This window comes from Carcharodon carcharias, chromosome 2 (genome assembly GCF_017639515.1).
Source record: "Carcharodon carcharias isolate sCarCar2 chromosome 2, sCarCar2.pri, whole genome shotgun sequence".
Lineage (NCBI taxonomy): Eukaryota > Metazoa > Chordata > Chondrichthyes > Lamniformes > Lamnidae > Carcharodon > Carcharodon carcharias.
The window spans coordinates 223,906,130-223,924,352 of NC_054468.1; the positions used below are offsets into that span (position 1 = coordinate 223,906,130).

The following is an 18,223-nucleotide window of genomic DNA, read 5'->3' on the forward strand; positions in this document are numbered from 1 at the left end:
CAAGAAATCATTTGGAGTTTTGGAACTAACTAGGGATGAAGCTTTCTTAGATCTAGTATTGTGTAATGAAGCAGGGTTAATTAGTAATGCTGTAGTAAAAGTTCCATTAGTGATCATAATACTATTGAATTCCAGGTTAAATTTGAAAGTGACATACTCCTATCACAAACAAGAATTTTAAACTTAAAGCCAATTGCATAGGTATGAGAGGAGAACTAGCTAAGGTAAATTTAGTAAATAGTTTAAAAGGTATAGCTGTAAATGAATAGTGGGAAACATTTAAATAAACAATTCAAAATGCCCAAAAAAATACATTCCATGGAAAAACAAAAACTCAGCAAGAAAGACCCACCCGTGGCTCACTCAGGAAGTTAGGGATAGTATTAGATTAAAAGAAGAGGCTTACAATGTTGCAAAAAACAGTAACACATCTGAGGATTGGGAGTGTTTTAGAAACCAGTAAAGGGCAACCACAAAAGTTGATAAAAGGGGAAAAAATAGTATATGAGTGTAAGCTAGCAAGTAATACAAAAACAAATTGTAAGAGCTTTTATAACTATATAAAACAGAAGAGAGTAGCTAAAGTTAACCGTGGTCCATTAGAATCAGAGAGAGGAGGAATTATCATGGGGAATGAGGAAATGGCAGAGGCATTGAAATGATATTTGGTGTCTGTCTTCACAGTAGAAGACACAAGTTTAATTCCAGCAATATACAGTAAACTAGGGGCTAAAAGAGTGAGGAAATTAGGGAAATTAATTTTAATAGAGAAAAAGTATTGGAAAAACTTATGGGACTGAAATGTGACAAATTTCCAGGGCTTGATGGCCTACATCCTAGGGTTCTAAAAGAGGTAGCTGCAGAGAAAGTGGATTGCTGGCTGTGATTTTCCAGAACTCATTAGATTCGGGAATGATCCCATTAGATTGGAAGTTGACGAATATTACTCCGCTTTTCAAGAGAGGGAGCGAGAAATCAGGCAACCACAGGCCTGTTAGCCTAACACCAGTTGTTGGAAAAATGCTGGAATCTATTCTCAAGAAATTGTTAACAATGCACTTAGAAAAACATAGTATGATTAAAACAAGCCAACATGGTTTTACTAAAGGGAAATCCTGTTTAACAAATTTATTGGAGTTTTTTAAGGATGTAACTGCTAAGGTAGATAAAGGGGAACCATTAGATGTAGTATACCTAGATTTCCAAAAGGGTTTTGATAAAGTGCCACACAAAAGGTTAATAGGCAAGATAAGTGCGCATGGAGTTGGAGGCATGGATAGAAGATTGGTTAACAATTTGGAAGTAGAGAGTGGGACTTTTTCAATTTGGTAAGTAGTGAACAGTGGAGTATGACAAGGGTCAGTGCTGGGGCCTCAGCTATTTACAATCTATGTTAATGACTTAGATGAAGAGACAGAGAGTAGCGTTTCTAAGTTTGCTGATGATACAAAGCTAGGAGGAGATTTAAGCTGTAGGGAGGGCACAGAGAGGTTGCAAAGAGATGTAGACAAGTTAAGTGAGTGGGCAACAAGATGGCAGGTGGATCTTAATGTAGGGTAGTGTGAAGCCATTTACTTTGATCAAAAGAATAGAAGAGCTGAATATTTTTTAAAAGGTGAGAAACTTGTAAATGCATGTACACGGAATGCAAAAAGTTAACATACAGGTACAGCAAACAATTAGGAAGGCAAATGGCATTTGGCTTTATTGCAGGGGGATTGGAGTACAGGTACAAAGAAGCCTTACTAGAGTTGTACAGGGTTTTAGTGAGACCACATCTGGAGTACTGTGTGCAGTTTTGGCCTCATCATTTAAGAAAATATATGCTTGCATTGGAGGTGGTATAGCAAACTCTGGGATTGAGGGGTTTGCCCTATGATGAGAGGCTGAGCAAATTGGGTCTATTTCTCTGGCGTTTAGAAGAATGAGAGGTGATCTCATTGAAACATACAAGATTCTGAAGGGGCTCGGTAGGGTAGACACAGAGATTCTTTCTGCTGGTTGGGGAATCTAAAATGTGGAGACACAGTCTCAGGATAAGCGGCCGATCATTTAGGACTGAGATAGATGAGGGAAAATTGGGTTGTGAATCTTTGGAATTCTCTGCCCATAGAGTAGTGGATGCTTCATCATTGAATACGTTTAAGACTGGGCTAGACAGATTTTTGATCTCTCAGGGAATCAAGGGATATGGGAACGAGCAGGAAAGTGGAGCTAAAGCCAAGATCAGCCATGATCTTATTGAATGATGGAGCAGGCTCAATCGGCCATATGGTCTACTCCTACACCTATTTCTTGTGTTCTTGTGAAATCAAAAGTAACATTATTAAAAGTAACATCATCTCTATATGTAAGAACAGCTGAAATAGAACAACCTTTTTCTAACCTAGCAAAAGAGAGGTTAGTTTTGAAACAGACATAGTTAAATATTTATAAAGGACTTGGTAAAGTATGCAAAGGTCTGTTTCCAATTTGCTACGATTCTTGTGTGCTTTTGCGTACTTTTATTCTCATTAGGTCAGCTTTTCTGAATGAGATCCAAAACTATTCTTTATTATGGGGAAATTCTTGTGAGTTTCACCTACTTTCCTAGTTAAATCTGACGCCCACATGGTAGAGGTTTATTATTTCTGTCTACCCTGTCCATTTTTCTGCCACCATGTTCCTCCTCCTATTGGACTTCAGATGATTAGATCATTTTCAGCGATATAACCCTAGGAAGTGCCAAAAAAGTCCCCCTATTCTAGACATCATGTATCGCAGATAATATCCATTTAAAATTGTGCAATTTTGGACTTCTGAGCCCATCACATTATGATCCCAGTTTGTTAAGATGTTCTTTAATTCTCCCAAGTGCAACATATGTAAAATTACATAGACATAACAGACATGTTTTGCCAGCATCTGGTTAGGTTTAAACTAATTTGTAAGCCCAAAATTTCGGCATTTGTCTGTTTTGGATTTATTTTCAAATATTTGAATTTGGATGCACTTTTTGTCATACAATTGGTTAAATGTGCAGAAGGATAATCAACCGTAGGCAGCATTTTGCCACGATGCTTGTTATTACAGTGCCATGTCTGAAAACGGTAGACATTTAGATTTTTGTCCACCATTTCCTGACGTGGCAGTGTTGAAGCCTTGGTGAAGCTTCCAGTAGAATGTGCAGATTGGAAATGAGGCCTTCATCTCAGAGAGCTAGGGAAGGTGGGGTGAGAGTCAACTTTGCTGCTCCTATTTCCCATCTTACAACTGGTGACTGAGGATAGTTAGAAGAAGTCTAATAATCAGTTGCTTACTGTTCTTGCCATAGAATAATGCACATTTGAAGATGGAAAAAGAATTGGACTCAGATAATTGTATTTAAACATTTTAGATAATCTTGTTGTTTTAAAGGACTTTACCTGCATAACCAACATTGTGAGTTTATGTGGCTGGGTGTCATATTTTGTTTTATAATGCTCCTGTGAAGCACACTGGGACATTTTATTCCATCATAGGTGCTATATAAATATAAGTTGTTACAATTTGGTTGCCTAGTAAGTTTTAACTTTGTCCCAAAAAGATTTTTTACTTTTGAAAAAATATATTCTGTAACTAATCACTGTTTTAATTAGTTACTTCAGAAAAATAATGTTGTGTTTGTCAGACTGGCATTTCCCAGTTCCCAGATGTTATCAATTTTTTTTACTGCTCTAAAGTCTGTTGTACAGCTCTGGATAATATATTTCTAACTATCTTTAGCTCCGTCCCATTCTATTTATGTCTGAAAAAGTTTCAGTCAAGCAGAAAACCCATGGCCCTTCTGGCACATCTCCACTGTAATTTCAGCAGGATGGAACAGCCACAGATTGAGCTGGGTTTCAGATATCCCAGGCTCTGGCTTAACCTTGGAGTATCTGCCTTCACCCTTTGGGGTCAGTGCCTGCGTCCACTGGGTACAAAAAATAAGTTATGAAAAGGTTTTATAGGGTCATGCATGAAATCTGAGATTTGAGCTTGCACTTTTGAAGAAATTTGTATACTGGCTGAAGGTTTGTATTTTAGGAAATAGCATTTAATTGAGTTTGCGCTGGGGGGGTGGGGGGGGGGGGGGGTGGGGAAGCGGGGGTGGGGTTGCGGGGAGGTGGTGGGTAAGGTGATAATTTGGCCACTAAACATCAGGCTTAGGGGCATCAGTGATAAATACCACTTCCTAATTTCAAAAGTAACATTTTCTATTTGAACTGTTAATAACTACAAAGTTTGACTGTTTTTATTTAGTAAGATTGTTGACTTGTCCCTCCCCCATCCTCCCACAACTGTCCCCAAGGACGGTTTTGTAGAGTTGTCGGCTGAACCATATAGGCACTTTTGGCTCAAGGTTCAGTCCTACATCCCAGTAGACCTAGCTAGCAAAAGTGCGCTTGATTTTGATGTCTTTCATGGTTTTGTTTCCATCATTGCCAAGGCTTAAATCTGAAAAGCGACCAGTTGGCAACTGGTATCAAGTAGGGAATCAAATGCCTTCAGGAGAGGAGAGAAGAGAAAAAAAATCATCAAAAGTATGACTTCTTTGTTGAGATCAATCTTACCGTATTAGGCACTTTAAAATAATTTATCCCTATTAGGAGCATTTTTGGAACAATGTTTCTGAACTCAGCAAGTTTACCTATAATTAAAACTGAAGGTTGTGGGTTCTGTATGTGGGCGGTAGGGAAGAGTAAAGTGCTTTTAGTTTTTTTACTATAGTTTATAGGTATTAATGTTTCTATGATACCACTCACAACTATTTACCTTAATGGAAAGAAACTGCAGATATTGTTCTGACAGCTGGCACAAACCATGCTTTGGAGGTGTTTGATCTGAATGTTGGTCAAAGTGTAGTAACTGTTCCAGATGCTCATGCTAGACCTGTGCACCAGATTTGCCAAAATAATGTAGGTCGTTGCTTTTGCAACTTTTTCTATATTAAATACATTGGCTGCTCACTGAATATACTGGAATATGTGATGTCACATACATTGTGTATAGCACACTTTCTCCACCCATTTCCCCATTTTATATTGTGTATTTTCATAACAGGATACTTAAAAAAAATGCTGCTCATTTTCGTGTACGTAATTGATGGTATACTTCCAGTGTGTGCCAGAATCAGGAGCCCCCTGCAAAGCCCACCCAAAGTTAGTCCTCGGTAATAATCAAGATGAACTGCTGGTTGATGTCTTTTGGGCCTCCAGGAGGCTGCTACACCCTGTGTCCCAATTCAATTTGGGCAGCTGGCCCTGCTGGGAATACACTTTAGGGATACGAAGTAACCCAATCAGTCCATGCAAATGACCTTATGCATTTGGACCAGGCTGATAGCTTTGGACAAGGACAGAAAATGTTCTGCTCTTTTACACTTCTGGCAGAGTGGCTCCCTCGAAATTACAATGATCACCAAGTGTGGGTAGTAGTGAGTGTAAATTATTCTAATCATATGTTATTGCTTAAAAAGGTTAGACCTTTCTACATTTCCAACTATCCATTTTCACTTTATCGAAACTGTAGATTGCCCGCTATGGTTTTTAGAAAGTAATAGTCAACAGTGGAAGTCAATTGTGGCAAGATAATAAAAAATTATATTGAAGCAAAATACTGCAGATGCTGGAGATCTGAAATAAAAACAGAAAGTGCTAGAAAAACTCAGCAGGTCTGGCAGCATCTGTGGACAGAGAAACAAAGTTAACGCTTCTTCGGAACCCCGATGAAGAGTCATATTGGACTTGAAACATTAACTCTGTTTCTCAGTCCACAGCTGCTGCCAGACCTGCTGAGTTTTTCCGGCATTTTCTGTTTTTTTTGTTAATAAAATAATAGCCAGGTTAGATTTTATTCACCTCCTAATATTTGGTTAAATTGAATACATTTTCAAATTGTGCAAAAGAAATCTATCCATCAATGTCCAATGAGCATACTCTACTAAGAGCACTCGTAAAATAGTTTTAAAAGGAGACATTTTACAGTTTTTTACAGCAGTGTTTCTCCAGACATCTTCATTTCCGTATAAACATTATCTCCTGTAAGAATGATTTGAAATGAATCGTGACCCACAATAGCTTTTTGCCAAAAATTATTTCAATAGCAGACTTGGGCAATTCCAATCTACTGTTTAATATTTTATTGTCAAAAAATATGTGGCATTTCAATTTTGTGAAAGAAGGTATATCATTAGCATTTACATGGTAGGCAATATGTGGTGGCATCTGTAGTTAGAAAACTATCCAAATTTCAGTAAAACTTGACAAATGTGGTGATAAAAGATTAGTGTTTCATTTTATTAGGACTTTTTTATTTATATATATATATATATAATACGAAAAATCTGTGATAACCATGACAATGTTCCAGCACTGAAGTAAAAAGGTAACCTGGTTACACATTTTTTTAAGTTCTTACAAAACGGTAAGTTGTCAGCCTAGAGATTGGCTCAGGTGAAAAACAGGTGCTGAAAGTCCAATATGATGTGCAATCTATGCAGGCTTATTCAGTGCCAGGTTGTGCTGGGTTTTAGGCTCACTGCCAATGCAAATCAGAAAAATTGATATTTTAGGCCCCTTCCCAAAATTGCAGAAGGGTATGCATGCTGTGGTCTTTTCGCTCAGGCGTACAGCAATTAGACTAGTGGTTTGTCAAGGGGCGCTGAAGGCTGCTAACAATAATTAACTAATAAATTTAAGGACAAAATTACTTTGCTGCTGCTAATTTATTTTATCTATTGAAACTGGTCAAATATCACAATGTGTTCAGTAGTATAAACTGATTCATGGTGAGGAGCCTGCAATATTCTCCTTCAGAGATTCTTGTGGAAGATGCTGTATATTGGTGCAGAAGCAATCTATATTTGCTGATTTGTAGCAGAGAGAGTAGCCTTAATGTGAAAAAGTATATAGGGGGAGAATTTTGGTTTTAGGGAGGCAGTATCATTGTTATGCACTCCACGTGGAATTGGCATCCCTGAACCGCTTTCACCTTTAGGCCTCATTATCATTTTGCCAGTGAATCGCAGGTGGTGGACTGGGGGGTGGGGGAGGTGGGTGCGGTATGTTACACTGCAGCTGGCATAAAATCCTGTGGCACAAAATCACCAGGTGAGGTCTGCCTGGGGCCATGTGTGGTCGGAGGGACAACAAAGAGCTGGTGAGAAGGGACTGATAGTAGGCCAGAAAATGAGTGCCCTACCATCCATTCTTAATTAGCACATTCGTTTAGATAATATCACCAACTTTAACTTTAACACCTATGTGTTCTATTGTACTATTGTTGTTGACATCTTTTGATGATCTGCTTCTATCACTGCTTGTTTGTCCCTACAACCACAGCCCCCCCCCTCCACCTCTCTCTCTCTCTATCTCTCCGCCCCCCACACACACACCTTAAACCAGCTTATATTTCAACTCTTGGACTCGAACTCAAGTTCTGTCGAAGGGTCATGAGGACTCGAAACGTCAACTCTTTTCTTCTCCGCCGATGCTGCCAGACCTGCTGAGTTTTTCCAGGTAATTCTGTTTTTGTTTCAGAAAATTTTTCTGTTGCCTCAGGAAGCTCCTCCTCCTAGCCCCACAAAAATCTTCTTAAAAAGCACCCAAAAGGGCTTAACTTCTTGGAGAAGCCTTCGGCAGTCCCTTTACAGATCGCCAGTTAGGCTTCTCAATGCCTAGGAAAATGGGACTGCCTGAATGTTCTATGCTGAATCCTCCCATTTGTTTCTGTACATTACAATTGGGGTCTCACAACAGGCGTAGGACCTCAATTTGTCTACACGAACAACCTGCTTTCGGCAGAAATGCTGGGTGCCCATTTAAGACAGAGAGCAATGACTGTACCACATTTAAGGGTAAGTTAGACAAGTACATGAGAGAGAAAGGCATAGAAGACAAAGGCATAGAAACGTGGAATGTGCTGATATCTTGATAGGAAATAGGGTAGGTGGAGTCTCAAGTGGGGTATAAACACTGAACTGGTTGGGCCAAATGGCTTTTTATATTGTAAATTCTATGTAAAATCTTATTTGAATTTTTGATTCAGACAGGCAAATCGATGTGCAAGGTACCCACTAGACTTTTTTCAAGTGAAATAGGTGGCCAGCAGTTGAAAGCCTCCTGTAATGCAAATAAAGATGATGAGCTTATGTGTAGCAAGACATAATGGAAGACCATTTGTACTTTCTGAGCCACAGTTAATTATGAGGAGTATAAGTGAGTCACTTTGGAAATTGCTATTGCTTTGTAATTGCAAAATTGCTCCTGTATAAGTGAAGCAGTTACTAAAGTTTTGGTATCAACACTCTCCACACAAAAAGATAATGAATGACAGTTGTTACTGTTTGGCATCATTTTCAGTAGAAACTCATTTTAATTCATCAATTGATCCTTTTTTGCACATTCTGTATGCTACAATTCTGAGGTTTAAAATTGTTTGTACATATTATCTATATCTAATTTCTTTTAAACACTTCTGAAATGGATTATTCTTTGCCACAGTTTACTCTTTGGTTTAATGAATGAATTACAGAAATGATCAGAAATTCCTATAAATGACGTTTGTTTCCTCTGAACAATAGGGTCTAAATTTAACATTGTGGCTCCCATTTCATTGGCCTAAAATGAGTGAAATGGTAATCAGTTTAGCAGTGCAGAAGTCTGTATCCAACTTGTGCTCACCTTAGACCCAGAGGTAGTTTGGCCCAGTCATAATTTCCAGGTCTTGAGCATGCCCCAAACCAACAGCCCTTAAAGCAACAAAAGCAAAGTGCTGCAGATGCTGGAAAGCTGAAATAAAACCAGAAAATGTTGGAAATACTCAGCAGGTCTGCCTCTGTGGAGAATGAAATAGAGTTAACTTTTCAGGTTTGTGTCCTGACGAGAGGTCACAGACCTGAAACTTTAACTCTGCTTTGCTCTCTCTACAGATGCTGCCAGACCTGCTGAGGATTCCCAGCAATTTCTGTTTTCGGTCCTTAAAGGAATCTTTGGAGGTGCTCAGAAAAGGCCCTGAAACTTTGAAAACTTAGTGTTTTGCACCAGAAGTGCTCCTCATGGTTTCACAAAACAACTGTGTGCTGCAGCTGGCCCTCATCCTCCTCGATCGCCTCCTCTCACGGGCCTACCCCTAGGCCTCTAGTGCCAAAAAGCAGAACTGCACACTTGTTCCCAAATCGTTTTAGGAGTGGGCAAGGAAATATATGATGGATAATATTGAAACCTGATGATGTCAATATGGGGGCCTTGTGTTCCAAACTGGGCATGATTCCGGCTGCATGCAGTGACAGCAAGCCACACCGTATCCTGATGAGGCCTGAGGATGAATTTGTGGCTCACTGCATATCTCTTTTGTAACGGAAATCGTGTCCAGTTTGGAACACTATGGAATTTAGGCTCCACTATTAATTTATCATCAGGTTTTAATATTACCTGTCATATCTTTCCTTGCCCACTCCTAATGCTTTAGTAAGAAGTGTGCAGCACTGCTTTTTTGACACTAGAGATGGTGGATATACTTTGTAATTGCTGTATTGTTTAGTGACAGCAACAAGGAAAAAAGCAAGCTTTGTGGGTTTGTGACTATAAATTAACTTTTATTAGTGGAAGATTTCAGAATAAAGAGGTACATTTAAAATATATTGTAAATCCTATTCATGAGTTGCGTGATAAGTATTTACATTGCATATCATAACAATGCAAAATCAGCACACTTCCTTGATGGCTCAGTCAGTTTATCCAGTGAGTAGTTAAATCATTTGATAGGTACCAGATTCAGACCATGATCAGTCCTGAATTACCAGGTCTCTGCCAGAGTGACACCAGGGCTGCTACTATTAGGTACACCGAGCTTGGGTTAAGGAGGGGAAAATTGGACTTTCGTTGCTGTTCATTGACCCTGCTGGAAATGTGCATGGAAAGATGTCAAATCAGAGCAGGTTTGGGCTTGGTTGTTCACCTGTTGCAACTGTTTTGAATATTTGTACTTGACAACGTACTGGAAGGCACATTCCAAATGAAGAGAACATTGGGTAGGTTGGTAAACAGGGCTATAGATTCACAGTTGCCAGTTTGCCTTATTGCCAATTACTAATTTCATCCCAAATGTCTTCAGGATGGGGTGACAGGTAAGAATAATAAGAAAAAGGATACCAATGTACCTTGAAGAGGCTTTTTGACCAGGACCTACTTTGCCATGTTGTGTAGAATTGCTTGAAGCTTCTTTCTTTGTTCTTTTTCATTCATTTGAAACAACAGTTATAACTGCATGCTGGCTTCAACACAAAGAAGTAAACTAGGTAAAATGACTCCCACAAATTTTGTTTTATTTTAGTTTGTTTTCTTTGAGATATGGAGCAGTTATGCAACTGTTCTATGCCTGTTTCTGTTTTCAAACAATGATCTGTTCCTACTTTGATAGGCAAGTTGAAAGTTATTTCTTGCTGAAACATAACTTTATGGACTGTAAGTTGTGCTGATAGTCTTTCGGAAGGTGCCAAAGATTCAGAAACTTGAGAGAGAGTACTGTAGCTTCTTCAGGCTAAAATAAGTGCAGCATTTGGACACTAAGTACAAGCTACTCAATGAAGTTAAAGATCGCAGTCACTCTCTTATCCTTTTTATCTAGGTAAAAATCCAACAGAAACAAATAATTCCAAGGATAGGTCAGCATTAGACCCAGATCCTACTTTTACTTGTATTTATTGTTGTTTCAGTTTAGTTTTTTTAATGAGATGTGGTATGTGATATTTCAAGAACCAAATACCTTTAAGAAAATAATACTTAGATAACTTTTAATGCCAAACAGAGAGAACATGGCACAACCTTATTGATTGTTATTCTATGCTTGTCTTTGATGCAGTAGTATCCTTGGAATCAGTAACTGCATTGCTGTCCAACTTTCATCCTGGGACCTGCTGAGGAAGTAAATTGTATTTGATCTCTGTCAGTTGGAATATGGTCCAACTAACATATCGAGCTTCTTAGAGGCAATTGATGCAGTTGACAATGAAGTTTCCAGTTGTAGTCCCTGGTATCTGCTGAGTTAGCAGACCATGGCCAACATGGGGATGAAGGTGCTATATTTGGTTCAGCATCATTGGGCTAGTAATGGAAAATCAGCCCAGGTTTCTGCTCCTGACAGCTATTCATTGGAGAGTGTATATATTTCAGGGTGAGAAAGGATCGATCGATAAAGTTGGGAATAAACTATAGGAGGAGAGGAAAACAAGTGTTTGAAAAGAGCTGAACTCCAGAGGTGAGGTGAGAATGACTGCCCTTGACATCAAGGCAGCATTAGACCGGGTGTGGAATCACAGAATCACCGTGCAGAAGAGGCCCTTCGGCCCATCGAGTCTGCATCGACACATGAGAAACACCTGACCTACCTGCCTAATCCCATTTACCAGCACTTGGCCCATAGCCTTGAATGTCATGATGTGCTAAGTGCTCATCCAGGTACTTTTTAAAGGATCTGAGGCAACCCGCCTCCGCCACCCTCCCAGGCAGTGCATTCCAGACCGTCACCACCCTCTGGGTAAAAAGGTTTTTCCTCACATCTCCCCTAAACCTTCTGCCCCTCACCTTGAACTTATGCCCCCTTGTGACTGACCCTTCAACTAAGGGGAACAGCTGCTCCCTATCTACTCTGGCCATGCCCCTTATAATCTTGTACACCTTGATCAGGTCACCCCTCAGTCTTCTCTGCTCCAACGAAAACAACCCAAGTCTATCCAACCTCTCTTCATAACTTAACTGTTTCATCCCAGGCAACATCCTGGTGAATCTCCTCTGCACCCCTTCCAGTGCAATCACATCCTTCCTATAATGTGGCGACCAGAACAGCACACAGTACTCCAGCTGTGGCCTCGCCAAGGTTCGGTGCAACTCCAACATGACCTCTCTACTTTTGTAATCTATGCCTCGATTGATAAACGCAAGTGTCCCATATGCCTTTTTCACCACCCCACTAACATGGCCCTCTGCCTTCAGAGATCTATGGGCACACACGCCAAGGTCCCTTTGTTCCTCAGAACTTTTTAGTGCCATGCCATTCATTGAATACTTCTTTGTCAAATTACTCCTTCCAAAATGTATCACCTCACACTTTTCAGGGTTAAATTCCATCTGCCACTTATCTGCCCAATTGACCATCCTGCCTATATCTTCCTGTAGCCCAAGACACTCAACCTCACTGTTAACCACCCGCCCAATCTTTGTGTCATCCGCAAACTTACTAATCCTACCCCCCCACATAGTTATCTATGTCATTTATATATAAATGACAAATAATGGAGGACCGAGCACAGATCCCTGTGGTACACCACTGGACACTGGTTTCCAGTCACTAAAGCACCCTTCTGTAAGGAACCCTGGCAAAACCAGAGTCAACGGGAATCAGGGGGAAAGCTCTCTGCTGGTTGGAGTCATACTTAGCACAAAGGAAGATGTTGAAGGTCAATCACCTCAGTTCCACAACATCACTGCAGGAGTTCCTCAGGATAGTGTCCCTGGAACAACCATCTTCAGCTGTTTCAATGACCTTCCTTCTGTCATAGGTCAGAAGTGGGGATATTCATAGAAACTTAGAAAATGGGAGCAGGAGTAGATCATTCGATCCTTCGAGCCTGCTCCGCCATTCAATATGATCATGGCTGATCCTCTATCTCTATGCACATTCGCTGATGATTGCACAATGTTCAGCACCATTTGCAACTCTTCAGATACTGAAGCAGCCCATGTGCAAAGGCAGCAAGACCTGGACAATATCCAGGCTTGAGCTGACAAGTGGCAAATAACATTTACACCACACAACTGCCAGGCAAAGACCATCTCCAACAAGAGAGAATCTAACCATTGCCCCTTGACATTCAATGGCATTATCATCACTGAATTCCCCCACTGTCAACATCCAGGAGTTACCATTGATCAGGAACTGAACTGGCCTAACCATATAAATAATGTGGCTACAAGAGCAAGTTAGAGACTAGGAATCCTGTGGCGAGTATCTCACCTCCTGACTCCACAAAGCCTGTCCACCATCTACAAGGCACAAGTCAGGAGTGTGATGGAATACTCCTAACTTGCCTGAATGAGAGTAGCTCCCACGACACTCAAGAAGTTTGACACCATCCAGGACAAAGCAGCCTGCTTGATTGTCACCACATCCACAAACATTCACTCCTTCCACCACCAGCACACAGTGGCAGCAGTGTGTACCATCTGCAAGATGCACTGCAGGAGCTCACCAAGGCTTCTTAGATAGCACCTTCCAAGGCCATGATTGCTACCATCTGGAAGGACAGGGACAGCAGATGCATGGAAGCATCACCGCCTGGAAGTTCCTCTCCAAGCCACACACCACCCTGACTTGAAAATATATCATCGTTCCTTCACTGTCACTGGGTCAAAGTCCTGGAACTCCCTTCTTAACCGCACTATGGATATACCTACACCACATGGACTGCAGTGGTTCAAGAAAGTAGCTCACCACCACCTTCTCAAGGGCATTTAGAGATGGGGGAATTAATGCTGGCCTAGCCAGTGGCACCCACATCCCATCAATGAATAAAAACACCTATGTTGTCGGTGCATGATTAAGGTTTTGGAAATCTATTAATTCCAGTTTTTACACCATATTAATTTCTCCTAATCTTTATCTACTCCCAGTGGCCACCAAATTTAAATTGTACGGTTGTCCTCAAATTCACTTTGTTGTGCAGCTTAATGTGGCATAACAAAACAAATGATATGCAGCTGCATATTGGTAAAAGGCAGCAGATGTGTACTTGTGAAGATGATGGTTGAGTGTTTGGATAGCAACTTTAAAAACAAATAGATGGACGACTACAAAAAGGGGAACATTTACATACATAGCTTTTTTTCAGCAGGCCTGGTGCCAGAGTGATTTTGCAAAGACTTGCCAATAGCTAAATTACCTAAAAGATCTTTCTTTTCTGGTTTAGTAATGTCTGTAATTACTGCAATTATTTGTCTTCAGCATATCGGAATCCAAAGTTTAAAATGTTTTGTCCCATGTCCCAGCAGCCTTAAAAATCTTAGCATCAAAGTTCATATGCATGTTTAATGGCTTGCCTTTTAATAGTTGAATGAACGATTTTTTCTTTGGCAATTGATGTTGTTCCTAGAGAACATGTTAGATCAGTTTGTGATATTAATTGGTTCATGCTGTGGGTGAAGGATGGCATCCAGAGGAGCATATCACAAAAAAGTATGGAAGGTTAAGTGGACGATTTGATTACATTTTTTAGCAAGTTAGAAAACATTTCTTAACATAAAGGCTGGTATGAGTGTGGAGCTCTTCCACAAAATAAAGGTGATACAAGCTCAATTAATAATTTGGCATTTGAGATTGATAGATTTTTGCTAAGGCTTGTAGACTCAAGGCAGGTAAATGGAGCTAGGATAAAGGTCAACCATGATCTTATTGAACAGCAGAACAGATGTGAAGGGCTGAATAGTCTATTGCTATTTCTTTGCCAAATCATGAGGAGCTAATAACGGAGTTAACAAAAGCTTTAATCACATTGAAAAAAATAAATTTACCAAGAACATACTTGCTACAGCAGTGCCTCCATAAAAATGTGGCTCTGAAGCAGGTTAGACTGAATTCTATTTTGCTTTACGGAATTTTAGAATATTATCCTCATATGTTCCTTGTGTTTGACTTGATGTCCAAACTAGTGGAATAGAAAAATAAAAACGTTCACTGGGTTTCGAAGAACCATGGGCTGTGGTTTAGATACTTCTGTTTAACTTTTTAAGACGTCAAAAGTAGTAAGCATGCAATGAATAAATAACACAAATAGATCACAGAGCATTCAGTCTAAAATTATATGGTTTACATTTGCATCAAAACTTACACTTCTTTCGTAATATGAAAAACAATGGTCTGGATTTTCTGTGTACCGGCCATGTTCGGTGGTGTAAGCAGGCAATATGGCGCGATTGGCCTCAGAATGGCATGAAACCAGTTTGCAATTTTCTGCTCAGCCCGCCAATGATGGGCCATGTTTTCTGTCATCGGACGTCGGGAACCTCATTGTAATACACCTGCATATTATTAGGCCAGCCGGCCAGAATCACTCCCCCCGCCCCGCTTGCTGGATCGTCCGTCCACATCGGCAGGAAGGCACCCCGATATGTTTCACAACGTCACATAAATAGCGTACACTTGTTGGACTGTACTTTGGGGGGAGCTGGGAGGTGAGTACACAGCAGCTATGTGCAGTGCCTGCTGGAATTCAAGCTCGAGGAGCATTGGGGGCTGATGCTCAAGGGCAGCCCTGCCGTTGAGGCGCCTTGTTGGGGAGAGGGGCAGTACAAGGGCTGCTGTGCAGTTGAGGTGACTCATGGTGGAGTTGGCGGAGGGGTGGGGGGGGGGGCTGCAAGGGCAGCCCTGCCGTTGAATATAACACACAAGCATTCGGGGTGGGGTGTTGGGTAGGCAAAGGAAGCAGCCATGCATTAGGGAAACCTGTATAAAGTGACCATTCCTCTGCAGCTGAGACAGTTCAGGCACAGCCACATTGATATGATTGGAGTCGGGATTCTGGCTTATGTGCCCACTCAAGCAATGCAGAGGCATCAAAGTGCCATCTAGTGTTCCAAAGCTTTTCATACCCTTGGCACAGACTGCAAAGTCATGAGCATTTTAGTGGACTGCAGAACAGTTGGCTGACTGGGCATATTGTACAATCTCTTCATTAAAGCTGGCCATGGAGCAGTCACTGCTCGAGGCGTTCACAGCCCCTCGCAATGTGAGCATCCCGGTTTGGACCAGGTTCAAGCTAACTGCGCAGCCTTGCAGTGCGGGCTAGGAGAATGCCTATGCCTGAGCTGAGAGCACAGCATGCAGTCCAAAGGGCAAAGCTCCCACCAATCGGTTGGGTGGAGTGGGGTGGGGTCTCAGGCAGCCATGCAGGGCACTAATCTTTGGCCAGCACAGCGGCCTTCACACTTAACCAGCACAGGTTCTTAGTACATCCATGCTAACCACGTGTCTCTCTCCTTCGTCCTGCAGGAGGAGTACATCAGGATCATGGAGCCTGGTGAACTAGTTGTATACCTAATGGCCTACAGAGAATGAAGTCAACAGAGGAGAGAGCGACTGAGGCTCCTCGCTGCACGGAGCAGCAACCTTGGGAAGAAGGGGCAGCTGGGGCTCCTGCACACGGTGTTGAAGAGCTACAACGAGCCGTTGCTGGTCGGCTTCAAGTGATCTTGCAGATCACCAAGAACCAGGGTCACTGAAGACTGCGCATCTCTAGGGAACTGGCCAGTCACATCTGCCAGCTACTGCAGGATTTGGCGCCACAGGGACATGGAAGGCATCCACTGCCAGTGGCCGTGAAAGTGTTCGAGGCACTCAATTTCTAAGCCAATGGTTCCTCTCAGGGCTCTACAGGTGATCTCTGTGGGATCTCATAAGCATCAACCCAGAAATGCATCAAGGAGGTCACGGATGCCATCTTTGTGAGGGCATGCAACTTTGTGCATTTCAACCAGGACCAGGACAGCCAGGATGCATGAGCGACTGGATTTGCACAGATCTTGGGTTTTCCACAGGCGCAGGGTGCGATCGACTGCACTCTTGTGGCACTCAGATCTCCGTTGCAACACACGATGACCTACATCAACTGCAAGGGGTTCCACTCGCTGAATGTGCAGCTGGTGTGCGAACACCAGGAACACATTCTGCAAGTATGCGCACGGTTTCCAGGGTGTGCACGACTCCTACATCCTCAGTCGGTCACAGAACCCTGAAGTCTTTTGGATCCTCAGAAGCTGTAGGGATGGCTACTCGAGGACAAGGGCTACCCCCAGAGGCCATGGCTGATGACACCCATGCCTGTTCAAGGAACATCACCATTCACTCTCTCACACATATCATCATTGTCCTCATCCCATCCATGAGACACTCACCACTGACACATGCCAGGCATACTTATAATCTGGCCAGGCAAGTGTCTTGCCCACACTTTCTCCATCTCTATTTATGCAGGACAAGCTGGCACACAACAAAAGGGATAGATCACAGACTGGTGGAGGAATGCCTGAAATCAAGGTCCTTACAGACTTTGACAGCAGAGCCATCCAGTTGGCCGGCGATGATCTGGACTATTCCTGTGCTGATGGTGAGGTCCAGCAGTGCAACATCTATCAGACAACCATGTTGTGAATGATGTGCCCTGTTTCACAGGCCACTGCCACGCACTAATTATCTCACCTTGCTTCCGCAGACACATCTGGGAAACAATCAATGGAGTCCATGACTCAGGGCCTCCAATTAAGCCCCAAAGAAACCTTTGAAGAGGAATCTGGAGGGAATCTCCTTGAAGGTCTGTCACAGTGCTCACCCACACCTTCCACTAGCGCAGAGACATGCACCTCGGTGGGACTGGGCTTTAAAATAGCCTCAGGATCACAATCTGGTGTGCATATCAGACTGTCAGATCCACAGCAGGCGGCAGCAGGAACTTCCCTGGTGTCCTTCACTCGGAGGACTGCTGAAGGCCAGAAATTTACTGAGTCCAAGCCATGATGAGCTTCTGGACTCGGTCACACAATAGTTCTTGGGCTGCAAAAGAAAGCTTGGGAACATCCGGAAGGGATGTCCGCTGCATTCCTCAGATTGCAAGGCATGAAAGTGGAGTCCGTCCGCCTTCAGTCTGAGGTGATAGTGCTGGCATACCAATACACCGAGGTCAACATTGGTAAGATGGCGGCTGCCATGGAGACCTTGGTCCAGAACGCCACTCCTGCACTGCTGCGCAGGCTCAACTCCATCACTGACATCAGGGTTGGCCTCCATCAGTGTGTATGCGAGAGGGGTGCTGGGCAGCTCGATCTCACTCCAGCAACCCCTTCTCCTCAAAGAGTCAGCCTGGGGCCCTCGGACATCCATATCTGGACATCCATATATGAGAATCAGCAGGTGCACACCCCGGGGTCATCAGAACAAGGAGCCATAGGCAGGGAGACATTATTGGGAGTTTATTGACGATAGTGTACAAGTGATTAACACCTGTGCCCAGGATGTGCAACTAACTCTTCTTTCTTAACCGTGCCACTACATCTTGGTGCTCCCGGGGCATTCACAGGCCGAGGAGGGTGCCACTACCACAGAGCAGGACCCCAAAAGCGGGCTGGGGCCCTCCGGGTCTCAGCCCTCCAGAGGACGCCTGCCAAGTCCATCGCAG

The 18,223-nt window shown here is 42.4% G+C and overlaps 1 protein-coding gene across 1 annotated transcript in view; it reads left to right on the plus strand.

Moving 5' to 3' along the window:
- Window positions 1-18,223, plus strand: part of wdr27 (WD repeat domain 27) — a 256,794-nt gene that overhangs the window by 85,667 nt on the left and 152,904 nt on the right. The window contains exon 19 of the mRNA XM_041207594.1: window positions 4,798-4,919. Coding sequence (XP_041063528.1) covers window positions 4,798-4,919 — 122 coding nt within the window. The remainder of the gene's footprint in view (window positions 1-4,797; window positions 4,920-18,223) is intronic.